The sequence below is a fragment of the Melitaea cinxia genome, chromosome 10, assembly GCF_905220565.1.
Source record: "Melitaea cinxia chromosome 10, ilMelCinx1.1, whole genome shotgun sequence".
Taxonomy (NCBI): Eukaryota; Metazoa; Arthropoda; class Insecta; order Lepidoptera; family Nymphalidae; genus Melitaea; species Melitaea cinxia.
In genome coordinates, this window is record NC_059403.1 from 7802954 (window position 1) to 7820840 (window position 17887).

Sequence of the window (17887 nt, forward strand, 5' to 3'; positions counted from 1 at the left end):
AAATGAGGCGCTAGTTGCTCTAAAATGATCAAAATTTAACAATCTGTAGATATCTCAGAGCTGGGTAGGTAGGAATAGGGCTCTCGTGCGTAGAAGATGGATTAGAGTTTAACTCCACAGGTACATATTTATAAAGCAGAATGCAAGTATGTAGTTAATCTTAATTAATAAATAAATAATTACGGGTTGACTGGAAGAGATCTCTTTTAGAGATAAGTTCGCCCTTGCCAACTTCCTACATTATAATGACTATTGTAAAATTTACTTAGTGCAATAAAGAATGTAATACCTATATGTCTGAGATTTTAGTCATAGTTATTTTGATGAATTTATAGGTACGTAATTATGTACTATGTACTTACTAGTAGGTATCTAGGTAGGCTGGTACCTACCTATATAAATAAAATTAAAATGTGCTGCTAAGCGCAAAACTCTGACTAGACTAGATCCATTCCGCTCCTTTTTATTATGCGCGCGTTGCTACGCTTTCTTTTTCATTTTTTTTTTTGGCCGTACCAACTTAGAAACCTCTGTCGGCTCAAGCACAACACTGCTGAAGATCATGACATGATCAAATGCATAGTCTACGGTTCTATAAAGGACATAGGTACAGCCAAACATTCATTTTTTTTATAGATTTGAGCCGCGGAACATCCTTCAATAAAATCGACTTTTTCGTGAAGCTTATAGATGTTATTTATAATGAACATGTTTTAGTTCATTTTTGAACATTCTCTTGTTTTTTAAAGATTTCTTGTCAGTTTTTCCGTGAGTATGGTTGCTGTAAAGTATCCATAACGACGGAACTTAAAAAAGTTAATAAACCGCGATAAAATCCGAAAAAGTTGTTTCATTGTAATTTCCTTGTTAAATTAATAATGAAACTTAAAAGTTTTCTTCGAAACTGTTTAAGTCTGATTTAGCACGTCTAAAATTTCTAACGGTAAAAAAAGCCCCCCCGCTACCCAATCAGAAAAATCTCATCATATTGTTATCATCATCACTTCAGTCTTTCGCAGTCCACTGCTGGATATAGGCCTCCACAAGTTAGAAGTAGTTTTGTTTCATTATGATAATTGTAGGTAAATATACACCAAACTACTACTGTGTGGCTACGGTACTAAAGAATATAGCTACCCCCTCTCTTCCCGTGGGTGTCGTAAGAGGCGACTAAGGGATAACACAGTTCCGCTACCACCTTGGAATTTAAAAAGCCGACCGATGGCGGGATAACCATCCAACTACTGGCTTTGAAATACACAGGCCGAAGACGGGCAGCAGCGTCTTCGGTGCGACAAAGCCAGTACTGCGGTCACCAACCCGCCTGCCCAGCGTGGTGACTATGGGCAAAACACATGAGTTCACGTTATTTTTGGCGTAAACTTGTGGAGGCCTATGTCCAGCAGTGGGCTGTATAGGCTGTAATGATGATACACCAAATTATATACACTTGACGCTTCAGTCTGTAAACATAGGCCTCTTTCCCTTACCTCTACTATAAATAACGACCACTATCAGTACTACAGATACTTACTTACCTTACCCTTTGTAGAAGGTTCTTATAGAATGATAAATCAAGAAAAATGTTCAGAAAATTAGAAATTTCGGAAAACATAAAGATTACTACCTAGTGGTCGCCCAGTGGTCGAAATTCGACCATAATTAGGGATTAAAAAAAAAAAAAAACAAAAACAAAAAATAATGAAAATTAACAAACTTTTTTTTAAAAAATTTCAATTCGACTACACTTTGACAATCAAAAAAATAGTATAATATGCGCGTGTGTGTCAAATACATGGTAGTGCCTGTAATGTTTTTTTTTATGCATGATTAAAAAAAAATAGTATTCTGCACTCCTTCTTTTATAATTTTTTTTTTTTTTCGAAATTTCATACACCTACCTCCTCCTTGCAATTTTCGTAAAAAGGGGCACAAAGTTTTTGCTTCACGTATTAAGAGCCATTTCACAATTTTACGCTCTGCAAGTTTAGGTAAATTTGGTCGCATCGCGCGAGTCGTACGAGCCGCGCGATCTTTGTGCTAGTACGTATAGTGTGACAACCAAAAGACCATCGTGATCATTTTCTGATGTATAATAAAAATTATAACTATGGTATAAAATGTTTTTTACATAATTAATTTGTTAAAAATTTCAAGTATGTTATATAACAACAGTCAATAAATTTAAAATAAAATTAAAAAAATCAATTTTATGCAACAATTTTTTTAAATTGATTTAGTTTTTTCAGTTTACGAATGAATCTAATATTTACGATATGAATAAAAAAGCATTTAATGACATCGACACCGACAAACATATTAATTAACAAATAACAAGACAAACAGATTGAAATGCCTATTTGTATTGATAGTGTGAGAAAAGAAAATTAAATTATACATTTGTTTACAGAAATTATCATTATATTATTTTACAGTCATTTTCGTAATATGTTTATTTTATTTATATTTTATTATGAAAAAGTATCAAATGCGTTTTATCCGCTATAACAACAGGCGCTTGGCGCGTGTGAGCGAAAGAGACGGCTGCGCAGAATTTGGCGTGGACCTTACCTCTAAGAGCGCTAGCGCTCGACTGATTTACCGGGCTTGATGCATGGCAATATATACTATCTTTTTATTATTTAATATAAAATGTATTAAAAATAATTACATCTTTTAATTATTTTTTTTGTATTCCTTAATGATGTAAGTTTACTTTGATGAAGATAGTTCGTTAAAATTTCTTAGTTTTCTAAGAGAAATATCGCTTTTAAAATTGTACTTATTTGGAAAATATTCGTAACTTTAAATTTTTTTTATCGTTTAATAGAGATACAAATGGAATAAAAATCTATGATAGTGGACAACAAAATTATATTCCACATATTATGATATTTTATTAAAATGGTTTCAACGAAGAGGTTATTGAAAAGTAGGACTTCAAAGTATACATTGCGACCGTTTACCCAGGGAGGAGGCTGATGAAAAGGTTAATAATTTTATACACATAATATAAATCAAAATTCTGATCTGACTATGGACTACAACAAAGGTTGCTCTATTATATTTCAAGAATATAAATTACATTATTGCATCCAACACTGAGATTAACGACGTCAAAATATTACAATTTCGCGGATTGTTACCGATTTTTGTGAAATGGCTCTTAATAGTAATAGATTTATTTAGACGTATCGCGTTTGACAATTGGTGAGAATGGACTACGTCTGTCAATTCAGCTAATACCTAGGTGTGAATAAAAATGACTAGCAGAAGTGTAGAATGGCATGTAGATACCACACTACCTGTACCTGTACCTACCGGTACAACCTATGCTCATAATTTCCGAACGAGTGCACCGGGTTGGATTTTTTTGTCAGGGCAAGGGTATTAAGTATATCAAAAAAAAAAAAAAAAAAATTGGTCATTGGAAAAAATGGCTGGTGATAGGTCTATAGGTTTCCGGGTCAGATATTGTAAAATAAAATTACTTACAGTCAAAACTAAATCACAAATAGCTCGGCAAAATAGAATGATATGATGGTAGGTTCGACAGCAGGCAACTCCCTTGTGATGCCTCTAATGTTGCAGGCGTCTATAAGCTACGGTAATCGCTTACCATCAGTTGAGCCTTACGCTTCTTTGCCGGCCTATTTGTATAAAAAATACATACCTAACTTAAACATGCGTACATTTTGACTACGGAATAAAGAAATAAACCCTCTCATAGGGTACAATACCTATTATTTACTTGTGAAAATATTGTTATTATTACTCACAGCTAGCTATGCAGTTAATACTTCTATTTTATTCCATTTAATGTTTCCATATCGAAATTCCATCGATGTCTCTCACCCGCAATACAAAACTCGAAGCCGCTAAAACGTACTAATAAAATAATTCATTCGTAAAAAACGTTTCGTTATTTCGGATAAAAAAAAAACAAAAAAAAAAAAACTAACATATACCCATCTCGTTTCGACTTATGATAGCACGCGTTATATCCATCTCGTTCCCACACGTCCAAATTCGTCGCTCATTACGGCATTAACCGACGATTACCGTTCGTATTTCTTTTTCGCGCCTCGACCGTCGAGTGATTCCGTTAAACCTCGTAATTGATAAACGCAATACGCGTTTGAATATGTGTTTTCATTAATTTTGTTGATTGTTATCCACATTTGCGTTATTATGAACTATTTATTACACATTTAAATTTATATAATGATTTGTATTAGCTTATTTAGGGTCAGTTTTACTAGTTGTAGATAATACTATTACACTATAATTATGACGAATGACGATACAAATAGACTTTGACAGCGGGAGGTACAATAGGCCAGTAGAACCTGTTTTTGAATTAATAAACTACAACTTTAATGTGTGCGAATAGAAATATCTCATAAATATAGTAGAATTCGACGGTAAAAAGAATAATGAATCAAAAACTTTTTACTGTTTTTAAGTTATTCATAGGCATAGGCTTACCGAAGACTAGCAAAATATTAAATACTTTTTCTTATTTTCTTGTTTCTTTCCTTTTAATTTTGCTTAAATAGTATTAAGTATGATTAGATGAATCTAAATTTATAAATTACTTTAATATCTAACTACTGTGAAACTTAGTTATTACGAAATATAAACATTTCACTAATTGTCAATTTCATTGTTTAGTTTTTACATTTGACACGATTTTCATAATTTTGTGTAAAAGGCAGGTTTTCTATTTGCATTTAGAAATAGTCAGCGATTTTAATTAACTGATTAACTGACTTAATTAAGCCTGTAAACAGTTCACAACTGTGTGCAGGCTCCTTTTTCATTTAGTTTGGCATATACCTACTACTATTACTAGCCCGTTGGCGCAGTTTGTAGTGGTCGTGATTTTTGCTCCGCGGGTTGTGGGTTCGATTCCCACCTGAGTCTGGGTGTAGTATTTATATATGTATTATTTCTATGTACCTATAGTTATTAAAGAAACTATTTAGATATAACAGTTGGCTGTTACCTATAATACAAGCATTAAAGTTTGCTTACCTCGGGAACAGTCGACCATGTGTATATGTTGTAATATATTTATTTATTTACACCATACTGCTACACTTCCAGTTTTGGAGTAGCTTCGATGCCATGAATAACAATCGCTATCAGGTGTTTATTTCAATAGGAAATTTCAATAGGTTTAAAGTGATTTCAGAGGCATATCAGGGAGACCCACGAGGACATAGGTCACCACCTATACACACAAATACATATTAAAATAGAGATATTCGTTTTTATCTGTTTGCGATTATTTGCTCATAGCGAATTTGAAGCCGCGATCCTCAGACTTACGGCAACTTGCATTTTCACACCAGAAAGGAAGTTGTAATCAAATCCAATATGACTGAGTAGGTAAACATAAATCAGTACGCTAACTTAAACTCATTTTATCCCTGTCACGAACTTAGGATTGAAGTCACATTGTTAAATTATACAAAAAAAGTATGTAAATAAAGTAAAACTGATGAATTTCAAATAGAAGTAGGTAATGTGAATGAATTTGTTTTTTCTTATCTATCTTTTGATTCCCACTCACCACTGAGTCGGAAGTGACGATATGGAATACAAATGACACACGTCTCCGGGAACTGGTAATGCACCTAACTGCTGAACGGCCGATTGCCATTTTATTTTCAGCTCTATTTTACTCAAAATTAGTTTTATATTGTCTTAAATGTATCGTTTGAAAATAATTGTTTAGGGTATACCGTGGGGTATACCTATTAAGTATATAAGTATATACCTTTAAGGGGCCATTAACTAATTACGTAAGGGTCCCGAGGAGTGCGCGTCCAGACATATCTTCTGCGTTACATACCTTATCCGATCCAGATTAGGCATGCCCGGTCCGGTCCTTCTAAGGAACACGAAAAAATTTCTTCTCGGGTAGTGACGTTGTATTATGCAAGATATTACTAATATGCAGATATATATATAATTGCAGAGTTTCTTGCTGATTTTTCTCTGCAGAATCTACATCGGTGGTAGCTTTACTTTACAAAAATAATAATTTAATTTTAAAGTTTTAATTTGTAAAATGACGATTCGAAAGTCCTCTTGGGGCCTATTTGAATAAAGCTGTTTTTGATTTTGATTTTGATTTTATTTGTCAGGTGCAAACAAGGTCCAAGCCTATAACGCTTAGGTCATGCCCACTCTTGTACGCCTTTGGCATATTCAGATGGACTCAGACCGAACTTGACTCCCTGTACATAAGAGGCCGCACAACTATGACGCACCATCGTGTGCAAGTGTGGTGGTCGAAACATGTTAAACGCAAAGACCATGCATAACCACGAGGTGTGCAGCCTCAGGGCCTATTTTGAAACGAGACGGGATAGCGTTATGCACGGTGATCTTGTGTGTGACAAAGGACTAGCACCCCCCTTACCCAACGAGGAATGGCAGAAACCGGTCGTATTGAGCACCTCTGACCGGGAGACCGTATGGATGGAGAAAGAGCTGCATGGATGGTTTGACAAGGCGCTTCACGCGCCTCACTTAGTGAGGCCTCCGTGCAGTGGCTGCGGTTCGGGGACCTCTTTGGAGAATCCGAAGGTTTTGTCTGTGCAATAACAACTACGGAAAGCACATTCTGAAGTGTGGCAGTCCCGACTTTGGTTGAGCCTGTCGTCATGCCGGTGAGTTGCTCAAGCATGTGCTTTCGGGGTGTTCCGAGCTTGCTAATACTGAGTACTTGCACAGACACAACCAAGCGGCCAAGATTCTCCACCAAGAGCTTGCTTTTATGTACGGTCTCCTGGAGCAGAGGATGCCGTATTATCAGTACTCACCGATACCAGTACTCGAACGCGATGGATCCGGCTCTACTGGGACCTTTTTTTTTAACGCTGGAAAATGCATTTACGCACTGACCCCGTCACCCGAAGGCGACGGGAGTGTGAGGCTTCCGGCGGAAGGTGCAATGCCAGATTACTCACTAAAAACCAGTGGTGCCCTCATCGTCGTTGTGGGACGCCACGGGATCGCTAACGCACGCAACCGTGACAGCTTTACTGAGACCTGCCTATCGCCACAGACAGGACGATACTGGCAAACAAGCCTGATACCGTGGTGATGGACAGGGCAGGGTCGAAGGTGTTTTTAGTGGACATTTCCGTCCTGCATGACGAGAACCTTGTGAAAGCCGAAACTGAGAAGTAACGTAAATGTCTGGATCTGGCGCACGAGATGGTCGACATGTGGGGTGTGGGGTCCGTTGAAATCATCCCTATCGTAATATCTGCCAACGGTTTGATCCCGGTTACCCTCGCTCACCACCTGAGGCAATTGGGGATCCGGGACGGTTCGCTCGCAGCCAGGATGCAGAAGGCGGCGTTACTTGACTTGGCTAGGATTGTCCGCCAGTTTCTCAGCCTGCAGCCCTATCCCCCGGCCGTTTGATTTTCCTGCCGGGGCATAATCCTCCACCCGCTTATATTTATAAATAAATTTACTGTATTATTTATGTAAGAACTATTTATTATAATATACGTATTTATTATATATTAAGCGGATGGAGTGCCATCCAGTCAAATAATAATAATAATAATAATAATTAATATTTCTGACGATGATGATAAAAATACAATTAAGTCTTAATGCTGTAATAACATTTGTTTAGAATTATTACCAATACCAGTCACAGATAGTTTCCTTTACAATAATGTTATTATTTTTATCCTTTCAGCTCAAGTATCAATGGAGAGTATGATGGTGGGTGGAGTCGGCGGCATGGGAATTGGATCAATGGGAGGTGGCGTCTCGTCTGTGGGAGGCTTCCAGCTCGTGCGCGAACCTACTTCAGGGGCACTTCTGCTATTGCCTGCACCACCAGACCTACCACATACAGTTGTCTGGGGTGGAGTTCCTTACTCCTCCGCTCCTCTCCTACTTCCCCCTGCTCCACACCCTTCCCACCATCTTCAACTACTACCAGGTGACCTCCTCGCCTCAACAGCGACCCTACAACATACACACACCCATTCCACTCGACTGGTAACTCTTGCCCCGGCTCCTCCGCCTCAACCACATCCCACACACTCAATGGAGAAACGGAAACCAATTCTGCAACCATTAATTACCCCACACCATACTTTAATAAAAATCGAACCGGAGCCACCACAAGAGAAACCACCCACATTTGCCTCGGAACCTGTCCAGCAGCCGATTCTTACGACACATTTGTACTACCAACCTGACTTTTCAGAGCAAGCATGTAGGAGTCAGGCGACATCACCCGCAGCGCCCCCTACACCCCCTCCAGATGCACAAGAAGTTCCCGCTCACAAAGACGCCTCAAATCAAACAGATCACATAGACGACGAAGACGAGTCACCGAATCTGGCTGATGAGGATGAAAGGGAGGTGGCGTGTGTCGGTGTTGCTCATTTCCCTGAAGAAAACAATGTGATACAGATGCACACCCTACAACCGCATCCGATTGACAGTATAGAAGAATCATCCTCCGAAAGCCTTGGGGCTTCCAACGTGGTCGGTGCAGTGGAAAAAGCGATAGACGCTATAGAAAGAGATGAGACATTAGATAACAACTCAAACAGTGGCGGCTCTCACGACTTAGTCATAGACACTGCTCGGTCTTCAACTCCGCCCGCGCCGCCGCTGCCTCCTGTGAGGCCTCCCGTCGATGTCAGTGGTCTGGAACTGCTGTCGAACAGTATCGAACACTTCGAACGCACGACACCCGGTAATAACATGCCAAGCTTAGAAAGTACGCCTTTAACTATCGACACAAGAACGACTTTGAATATTTCGAAAATTTTAATTAAAACATCTCCAAAATCGCCGCCCCGTACAGATTTGGAACCACACAGAAGATTCGAGTTTCCAACTTCGGAACCTAATTCTGAACAAGGCAAACCTTCCCTTGATGGCTTAGACTTGTTGTGCGCTTTAGCTGAACAAAGATTTATGGAGGAGGTCGAAGAGAGTCCTCAATCTAATTTATCGTCGATACCTATAAAAACTGAACCATTATTGAGTCCCACGGAAAGAGAAATAGACAGGTCTACTGAGACTAAGAAAGAGAGGCACAGGAATAGAGAAGATTCCAGTGAAAGCAGACGAAAGAGAAGTCGTGACAGAGAAGACAGGTTACGACATAAGATGGAAAAAATGAGACGGCACAAACGGGAAAGAAAAGAAGATGAACATGGAAGACAACTAGAAGACAGTCTACGTCGCGTTACGACGTGTTCTTGCGGTACATATAACTGTACGCATTCTTCAACTTTGCCTTCAGCTAAGGATATCATGAATGCCGTGGAAAGAGACATCAGGATACGTATACAGGATTTACAGAGAGAATATGATGAAAAGCGTGCTCAACTGAATGCCTTACCTCCGGCTTTACCCGCGCTTTCTACAGCCTCTACTTCAAGCACGCCAGCTCTATCGCCAGACTCTGACCGAGGATCGTCGAAGAAGCGTAAAGTGGGGCGACCGAGGAAAGTGTCTAGTCCAGATTCAACTGAGACTATTGTGGCCAAGAAACCCAAGTCTAAAAGTAGTATTGTTGGGTACTTACTAGCGAAAAGCAAATTAAAAGGCAATATTTTATGTTCGAAGGGAGAACCTTCTAGAGAAGACAAGAACAGGACGAGTAAAGTACGACCTAAATTGAAAGCAGAACCTATAGTAAAAATGCATTCAGAAGAAGAAGAACACGAATGGGGTCTTAACAGATCAGCGAGTTCTTCGATGGAAAGTCTCAACGAGGTTCGACAGAAAAATCGAGAGAAAGTAGATCGGTTAGCGAGGAAGCATTCAAGAGACGATCTTTCTGAAATAGAATTGGCTATTCGTCGAGCGAGCGCTTCTAGTGATAGCGATAAAGAGAAACGAAAGGCGAAAAAACGGCATAGAGGTACAAAGTCGAACGAGAGAAATAAAAAAGAAATCAAAGTGGTCGCAACGGAGCCGGCTGTGCAGCCACAAGTGATATCAAGGTGCACTTTAACTGAGGATAAGCTAGACTCATCCCCGCGAGTACTAACTGCGAGAGGCGGATTGTTCTACGCGGGGAAGTTGAGCGCGGTGCAGGCGCCGGACGTGTACGCCATAACGTTAGATGGTGAAAGAGGGAATAAACCTCACATACTATCTAGAGAAGAAACGCTGAGAGATGCTGTAAGTTTGCTTCTTTATAATATAAACAATCCCATTTACTTGATGTATATTTGTCATACAGTAAACAGTTAATGAATTAATCTTCTTGTTTCCCAAGGGATAAAATTTTCAGATAAATGCTCCCACAAAATTGGTAATTACGTATACGTGACCAAACGGGTTTAACCAAGCACAATTCTAAACTAAATTGCTCTTTATTTTTCAGATCCTCGAAGTAAGTCCAGCATTAGTCACTGACCTGCCATCTGGAACGCGTGTTTGCGCTTATTGGTCTCAACAATACAGATGCTTGTACCCTGGAACTGTTGCTGTTTCTTCCCCGGATCCTCATGATGACAAGTTCGTTGCTGTAGAGTTTGACGACGGAGACTCAGGAAGGATAGCGATAGAGGATATTAGATTTTTGGAGCCCAATTACCCAGTTGTCGGTGAGTATTTATTGTACAGTTTTACAGATTATTTTATTTATTTATTTTATTAAGAAAGCATACATTTTAACAATTGCTTAAAATAAGAAAATATCTAAGCATCATTGAGTTGCTTTCACAAGTATTATTAAGCTAAGCAACTATTAGGTTTTAATGCTTTAAGACAATCACAAAAAATTCACCATGAAATTAACTATTTTAGAAAAGAGGTTAATGATATCATATTGAACCAGTGTCTTGCCAATTTCGTTCTAATTGTTATGACAGAAGTGTTATGGCGTATACATATACAAATATATGTTTGAGCTTGAGCAAATGACATTTCTAAAAGTCATTGTTGCAAATGTTTCACCCGGTAAATCTTTTATGTAGACATCTCCTACATGACTACAAAACAAAATTTTAATGTAAATTACGTTTTAACATTAGATGCTTATTGTAATATTAATTTTTCAGAATATGAGAACACATTGTTTACACTGGGAAAGAGAAGGAGAAACACGAGTGTGACTGAAGAGAAGAAATTAGTCGCGTCCACGAGTACCGAGGTTAAAGTCAATCCGCCGCAGTCACCGACCATGCAAACACAAAACGAAGACACACACAGGGAGAGAAAGAAACTTAAAAAACACCGAAAAGAGAAAATGAGAATGCTCACGAGTGAAGAGGACCCAACTTCAGTCGAATATGTAAAAAAGAAAAAGAAAAAACACAAGTGCTGCGACGAACGTTGCAAACATAGACGTCACCACAAGAAGCATCACAGAAAGCACAAGAAACGACATCATTCGGTAAGCAAAGATCATTCGAGTTCATCTGGTGATGAACATAGGCAAAAGTCATCATCGGACTACATCGACTCGAATAAATCGAACGAGGATTCGCTCGATTCTAATGACAGATTGTCGACTTTGATAGCAGTCGAGAAGTCTCCAGAGGAGAAAATGAAGACCGTTATCAAGAAAGCCGTTCTGTCGAAAAAAACTTTGGTTAAAAGCCCAGTGTTAGACTTTAGTAATTTGAGCAAGATCGCTTCAAACAACGAGGAGAGCGAAAAAGATAACTTAAAAGACAGCGGGATTGGATTGGAAGAGGAAGGGCCGTCTACGTCATCTGCTGCCACTGATAAAAAGGTAATCCACGTGAATATAGACGTGATTTTAAATGAGTTTTTTTATAGTATTTACGTTTAATGTATCGATGTAGTTGCTTACTGACGGATTAAAATCAATAAAATTACTCTCACTCTATAATCTTTTTAATATACATAATTTCTTATATAATGTCGAGTTAAGCTAACGCTAAGTTTCGCTTCAGTTACCATAATGACGCAGATTTTAGTTACTTCGGAACCGCAAACCGTATTCTAAAATCGATTAATCCGCTTTATTACATCCCTACTAATATTATAAATGTGAATGTAAGTTTGTTTTTTACGCTTTCATGGGAAAACTACTTAACCGAACATCGTGAAACTTTGTACACATATTCTTGGAGGTATTAGAAGTATCATATATTATGAGTAGATTATTTTCTGTAAAATTAATGCCTTAGTTGATATATACGTGCTGTAAATTTGTAGAAAACGAAGCGACGAACGGTGTCGTCGACGTCGTCAGACGGCGGGGGCGGCGTGAGCAAGATGGCGGCCTTCCTGCCGGGCGGCGCGCTGTGGCGCTGGCACGGACCCGCCTACCGCCGAACCGCGCGCCCCCGCCACCGGAAGCTCTTCTACCGCGCCATCCAGCGCGGCGAGGAGATCCTGCACGTGAGTCACGTCACGTCCTTCGCGCTTATGTCGTCCTGGTACTCTCGGTTTGGAAGCGATATTTTATAATCGTGTTTACTCGCAGACGGAAAAAAACCGCCTTCAAATTACATCGACAAAGTAATACAACGTAAGTAGCCGAAAAAATAGCCAAGCATTAAATATGCGTTATCAAAGATTACTTACTCAAAAAGTAGCCATCAGATCTCAATTAAATTTAAGGTCCACCCAGTCAAAACTGCTGAGGTGTTAATACATTAAAAAAATGCGATCAAATTGAGAACCTTCTCCATTTTTAGAAGTCGCTTTAAAATGTTCAAATAAAAGATTCGTTTTCATGGACTCACGAACGTGGTCTTACGTTACGTAGGATAATAAGGGTTACATAGAGTGATGAAAGATAAGGTAGTTGTTAGCTATTATCTTATGTATAAAATTTTCGTGTCACAATGCTAGCTACCATACTCCTCCGAAACGGCTGGACCGATTTTTAGGAAATTTTTTGTGCATATCAAGTTGGTCTGAGAATCGACCAATATCCATTCCTAAGTTATACGGGGGGGGGGGGGGGGGGGGGGTTAAAGGGGCTAATAAAATATATGGCAAAACAAAGTTTGCGGGGTCAGCTAGTTACTACATAAATATTTAAGCTCTTTGATAATAATGACGACGATTTTGTAGATTGATGGTAGGTACTTTAAAATATTTATTTTACCTTAGAAATGTTTATATACCACGTTAACTATAAACTATTCAAAGAATTAGAATATAGGCTACAATTTACGTGTACTCCTCTAAGATCATCATTACAGCCTATACAGTCCACTGCTGGACATAGGCCTAAACAAGTTTACGCCAAAAATAACGTGAACTCATGTGTTTTGCCCATAGTCACCACGCTGGGCAGGCGGGTTGGTGACCGCAGGGCTGGCTTTGTCGCACCGAAGACGCTGCTGCCCGTCTTCGGCCTGTGTATTTCAAAGCCAGCAGTTGGATGGTTATCCCGCCACCGGTCGGCTTTTTAAGTTCCAAGGTGGTAGCGGAACTGTGCTATCCCTTAGTCGCCTCTTACGACACCCACGGGAAGAGACAGGGTGGCTATATTCTTTAGTACCGTAGCCACACAGTACTAATTCCTCTAAGATACATTCTAAATGTATAATAATTTGGCGACAGATACGAAACTTAAAGTGTACTCTCTAGCATTACGAGTAAATAATTTCGATACTTTTCGTTATAAGATATTTCTTTACTTACCTGGGAGTTTGCATTTGAGTATGAAGTTACTTGTTAACGTAACTTGTGCCGTCAGTATAGTATAATGTAATATGTCATTAGTACGTGTGGGGTTTGCAGGTGGGCGAGGCGGCCGTGTTCCTGTCGACGGGGCGCGCGGACCGGCCATACATCGGACGCATCGCGGCGCTGTGGGAGGCGCGCGGCGCCATGGCGGTGCGCGTGCACTGGTTTTACCACCCCGAGGAGACGGCCGGCTGCGAGCGTCTGCACTACCCGGTACGCGCTACCTCTAACTATCGAAACGGAATACTTCCTTAAAATTAAACAAATCACTCAAAACGTAACACTCATGCTTGACTTGGGGACTAAGCTGGTGAATGCGTGACGAGAGCGTTACGAAAATTGTTATCGGGTGAAAGAGAGCACACATTTTCTTTCTCTCTTTCTTTTATAGCCAGTTACGTAACATACCTAAGACACGGTGCAGGTCTATTGTGCAAGAAGTTTTACTTCAGTCGTAAGGTCTAAAGCATACCCATTTTTTTATTTTTGTTTTTAAGCATATTTGTCTAAAATTTATGTATTAATTTGTGTCTGGAATGTTTAGAATGTTCATAATTTTTAATTTATTAAATATTTATTTATGAATATATAATTTCGACCAGGGCGGGCTCTTCGAGTCCCCGCACACGGACGAGAACGACGTGCAGACGATATCGCACAAGTGCGAGGTGCTGCCGCTGGAGCAGTACCGGGAGCGCATGAACGACGACCCCGCCAAGTACAGCACCGTGTACGACAACAACGACGTGTACTACCTCGCTGGCCACTACGACCCCACGCAGCAGCTGCTGCGCATGCAGCCCGGCGTGCCGCACGCCGCCGCCTCTTAGGCGCCTCTGCGAACCTGGTACCCGCGGCGCCGGTCGCACTGCGGCCGAACAACCTTCACTTGTATTATTTGTTTTTTATTTTATTTATGTCACATTAGTGATTACAAGATAACTTAATAATAATTGATTCGTTATCATTATGCCGAAGTGATGAGAGATGGAACGGAGGATGTAACTAAATATTACAGTTTATCTTAATCTCGATGTTAGAATGTACCAGTAGTCGTTTCCGATCCCATACAGGTCTTAAAGTACAATCTAGATTGTTCGAGGCTCAATAAGTGTGACAGTGTCGAAGTTACTCACTTGTTTTACATTTAGGTGTTCGTTTTGGAATGTTACGTTATCTAATCTCGATTTATATGGGCCGAGTTGGTGATGCGACGACGATGGTTCGCTAGTTCCGACCAGTTTGGTGGTTTCGACTTGTTCGGTTGTTTCCACTAGAAGGAATTATGCTTCCGACTGGTTTGGTGGTTATGTGATTTATTTTTATACACGTAACGCTACAATCTCAGTGTATAGGTAGATAGTTGTATCGTTAATGTAAATTTTTTGTTTTAAATTTATACCCATATTTTAATAGTTCTTCGTATAAGTATATATTATATTATATATTTTATATTTTATTTGAATGCAATTTTACATCAACTAGTCTTTTGATTTGTTTAAAACTAACCAGTGATGATATTAGTATATGAAACAATATGTTTGTTGAAATATTCGACGTAACGTCAAGAAACTATGGATTGTTCATTTATACCTATATATGACTGTATCTTTATTTTTCTTTAATATATATACTTTTTTTATCGGTTGATAATATTTTGTTACTTGATGTATACCTTATATCGGAATGGTGCTAGATGCTTCATACAGTTTGTATAATTTCGCTGTAATTAAGATTGTAAATAGTTATATAAAATGTCCGAGGTAGAAGTTTAGGCGTTTAGTTGTTTACGATTATATAAAATTATTTCGGTATACTCCGGCTTGCTCTGATATTGCCTTTCTTTTTAGCGTACTTATAATTTCTACAGGGTAGTATCACCCATTTTTTTAACCTTTTCATGAATATCAAATGCGTATAAAGGGACTGAAAAGACAGGGATAGCTAGGTCGACCAAGGATAGGAAAGTAGGGTAGGTTTTGTACGAAGTGGCCAAACAGTTTATAGGAAAATGATTGGAAAATTTTCAGCCGTTTACATGTTTAGATACTCAGGCCGTTATCTTGTAAGCTTTATTTAGTCCCGAACATTCATGTATTATTATGTATTATTTAATATATGAAGCTTTACACGGTCAGATGAGACACGATTTTTTTATATACCAGTACAGTGTTAGAGCAGCGATGGCATTTTGTAAATAATGTAATATTGATGCAACTTACAAATGCTAAGCAGTCGCTATTTATTTTATAATTTTTAATATTAATGTTTTATAGTTTAATATGTTCGTATTAAAAACTGCAGTCTTTTGGTAAGAGAACGTTAATATAGAGTGAAGAAAAAAAAATGTTTTTTATTGCCAACTGCATATTGTTTACCGTATGAAGTAGTTTGTTATGCTATAGTTTTAATATTAAGTTGGTTTATAAGTTTCATAGAGTAAGATTTGTTTATTTTACCAATAAAGTATATACTATTGGAATCTAAAAATTATATTGGAAATTGAAAAGAAAGTCTAAATTTCGAATTTGGAAATATTGAGAGAAAATGGTATTTTTGTATAATGAAATGATAATTTTTAATTTTAAAAGGTGTATAAACGAGTACAAATTGTTCGAACGAGTGTTAACTCGGCCCCGCGAGTGTATACTAACATTTTGATTTGATTCATTGAAATCGAAACAGCCTTATTGTGCAATAAAACCTCTACTTCGCCTTGAGACTGTTATGAATTTCATGAATTACTTAGTGTGTTAAAGAGAGGAAAGCCATACAAATAAATACTAGATTTAAAGAGTAATAATATATCAGCATTGATAGTATAAAGATTATAAAGACGCTTAAATAAAATATTTTGGCTGAATTCGTTTTATTTATTGTCAATTCAATTTAACAAAACACCCATATCTACGCTTAAGTACAATGATATTATACGATCAGGTTTGTCTAATCTACGTTAAATTAAATTAATGCAGTGAAACCTGGTTTAAAACTCGCCTCTGTTATCGATAGTTATACTGTTATAGTTCGCCTCATGTAAAAAGAACGCTGGCCTTGAAGCTGCGCAGAAGCTATTTATCGGTCTATTTGGTGGTATGGGGTAGGGGACGGGAGTATTTATCACGTGTCGCATGCTTGCCGGTGTGCTATTGGTTGAACAGTTCGACGTCTACTCAAAATATTATCGCGCACAAAAGTTTTAAATTACGAAGTGAGAAAAATTACTTGTAATATATAATTAGCGTCACGTAAAAAGAACACTGGTTGTCAAAATGCGCAAAGGCGATTTACAGTGTTGCCAATTCTTGAAAAAACATTTTCGTACTGTTCATTTTTTGGAACACTTCATTGGTAAACAAACCACTGTCAATCATAATTCACGTTTTTTCCGCATTTATCACACACTTTCACAACACATTAGCATACGGACACTTGTAAAACTCCATTTACTATTTATTTCACTAAAAAACAAATATCAATTTATCATTTTAAACACAAAACTATTAAGATACGAATATCGAGAGTACAGATAATTAATATTTTTGGATACGACATTTCAATAACTAAAAATTTGTTATTGCTTTTGTTTAAAAAAAAATTGTAATTTTGTAAAGTGATAATTATTATACTTATTTAGTCCGAATTATTCGCACTGGTATTTCTAGTATTTTTTAATGTACCTACCGATTACCATTATACGAAGCCGCGAGTGAAAGCCCAATTAAAAAATAAAACAGTAGTACTTTTGTGCGCGAGTATACCCATGCGCAAACGCACCCCCTCCAGTTTCTTTCAGCGTTCTTTTTACATGACGCGAACTATACTTTCGCTATGAAAGACCTGTGACGGAATTGTATTTTATTAACTAAGCTAATGGTAAGCGATTACCGTAGCTTATAGACGCCTGCAACACCAGAAGTATCGCAAGCGCGTTGCCGACTCCATCCCCAGTTCGCCCAGGAGCTTTGGTCACCTTACTCACCAAAAGGAACACAACGCTGCTTGAAAACAGTGTTATTTAGCTGTGATCTTCTGTAAGGTCAAGGTACTCCAGTCGGGCTATTCCATATTGCATTCCAGATTGTGAGCAGGACATTTCCTGCTGTGCGCTACCTCAGTTAAATATATGAAATCATAGAATTTTTAATGTTTCATTTATAAGTGTGAGTAGTTCAATAACAGTCAGTGAGATAATTAA

General features: G+C 38.3%; 1 protein-coding gene across 1 annotated transcript in view; it reads left to right on the top strand.

Moving 5' to 3' along the window:
* The window catches only part of LOC123657229 (protein winged eye), a 45474-nt gene extending 30936 nt beyond the window's left edge, over positions 1 to 14538 (top strand). The window contains exons 10-15 of the mRNA XM_045592805.1: positions 7733 to 10191; positions 10397 to 10619; positions 11076 to 11752; positions 12202 to 12387; positions 13744 to 13902; positions 14292 to 14538. Of these exons, the coding sequence (XP_045448761.1) occupies positions 7733 to 10191; positions 10397 to 10619; positions 11076 to 11752; positions 12202 to 12387; positions 13744 to 13902; positions 14292 to 14519 (3932 nt within the window). The 3' untranslated portion in view covers positions 14520 to 14538. The remainder of the gene's footprint in view (positions 1 to 7732; positions 10192 to 10396; positions 10620 to 11075; positions 11753 to 12201; positions 12388 to 13743; positions 13903 to 14291) is intronic.
* Positions 14539 to 17887: the final 3349 nt, after the last annotated feature.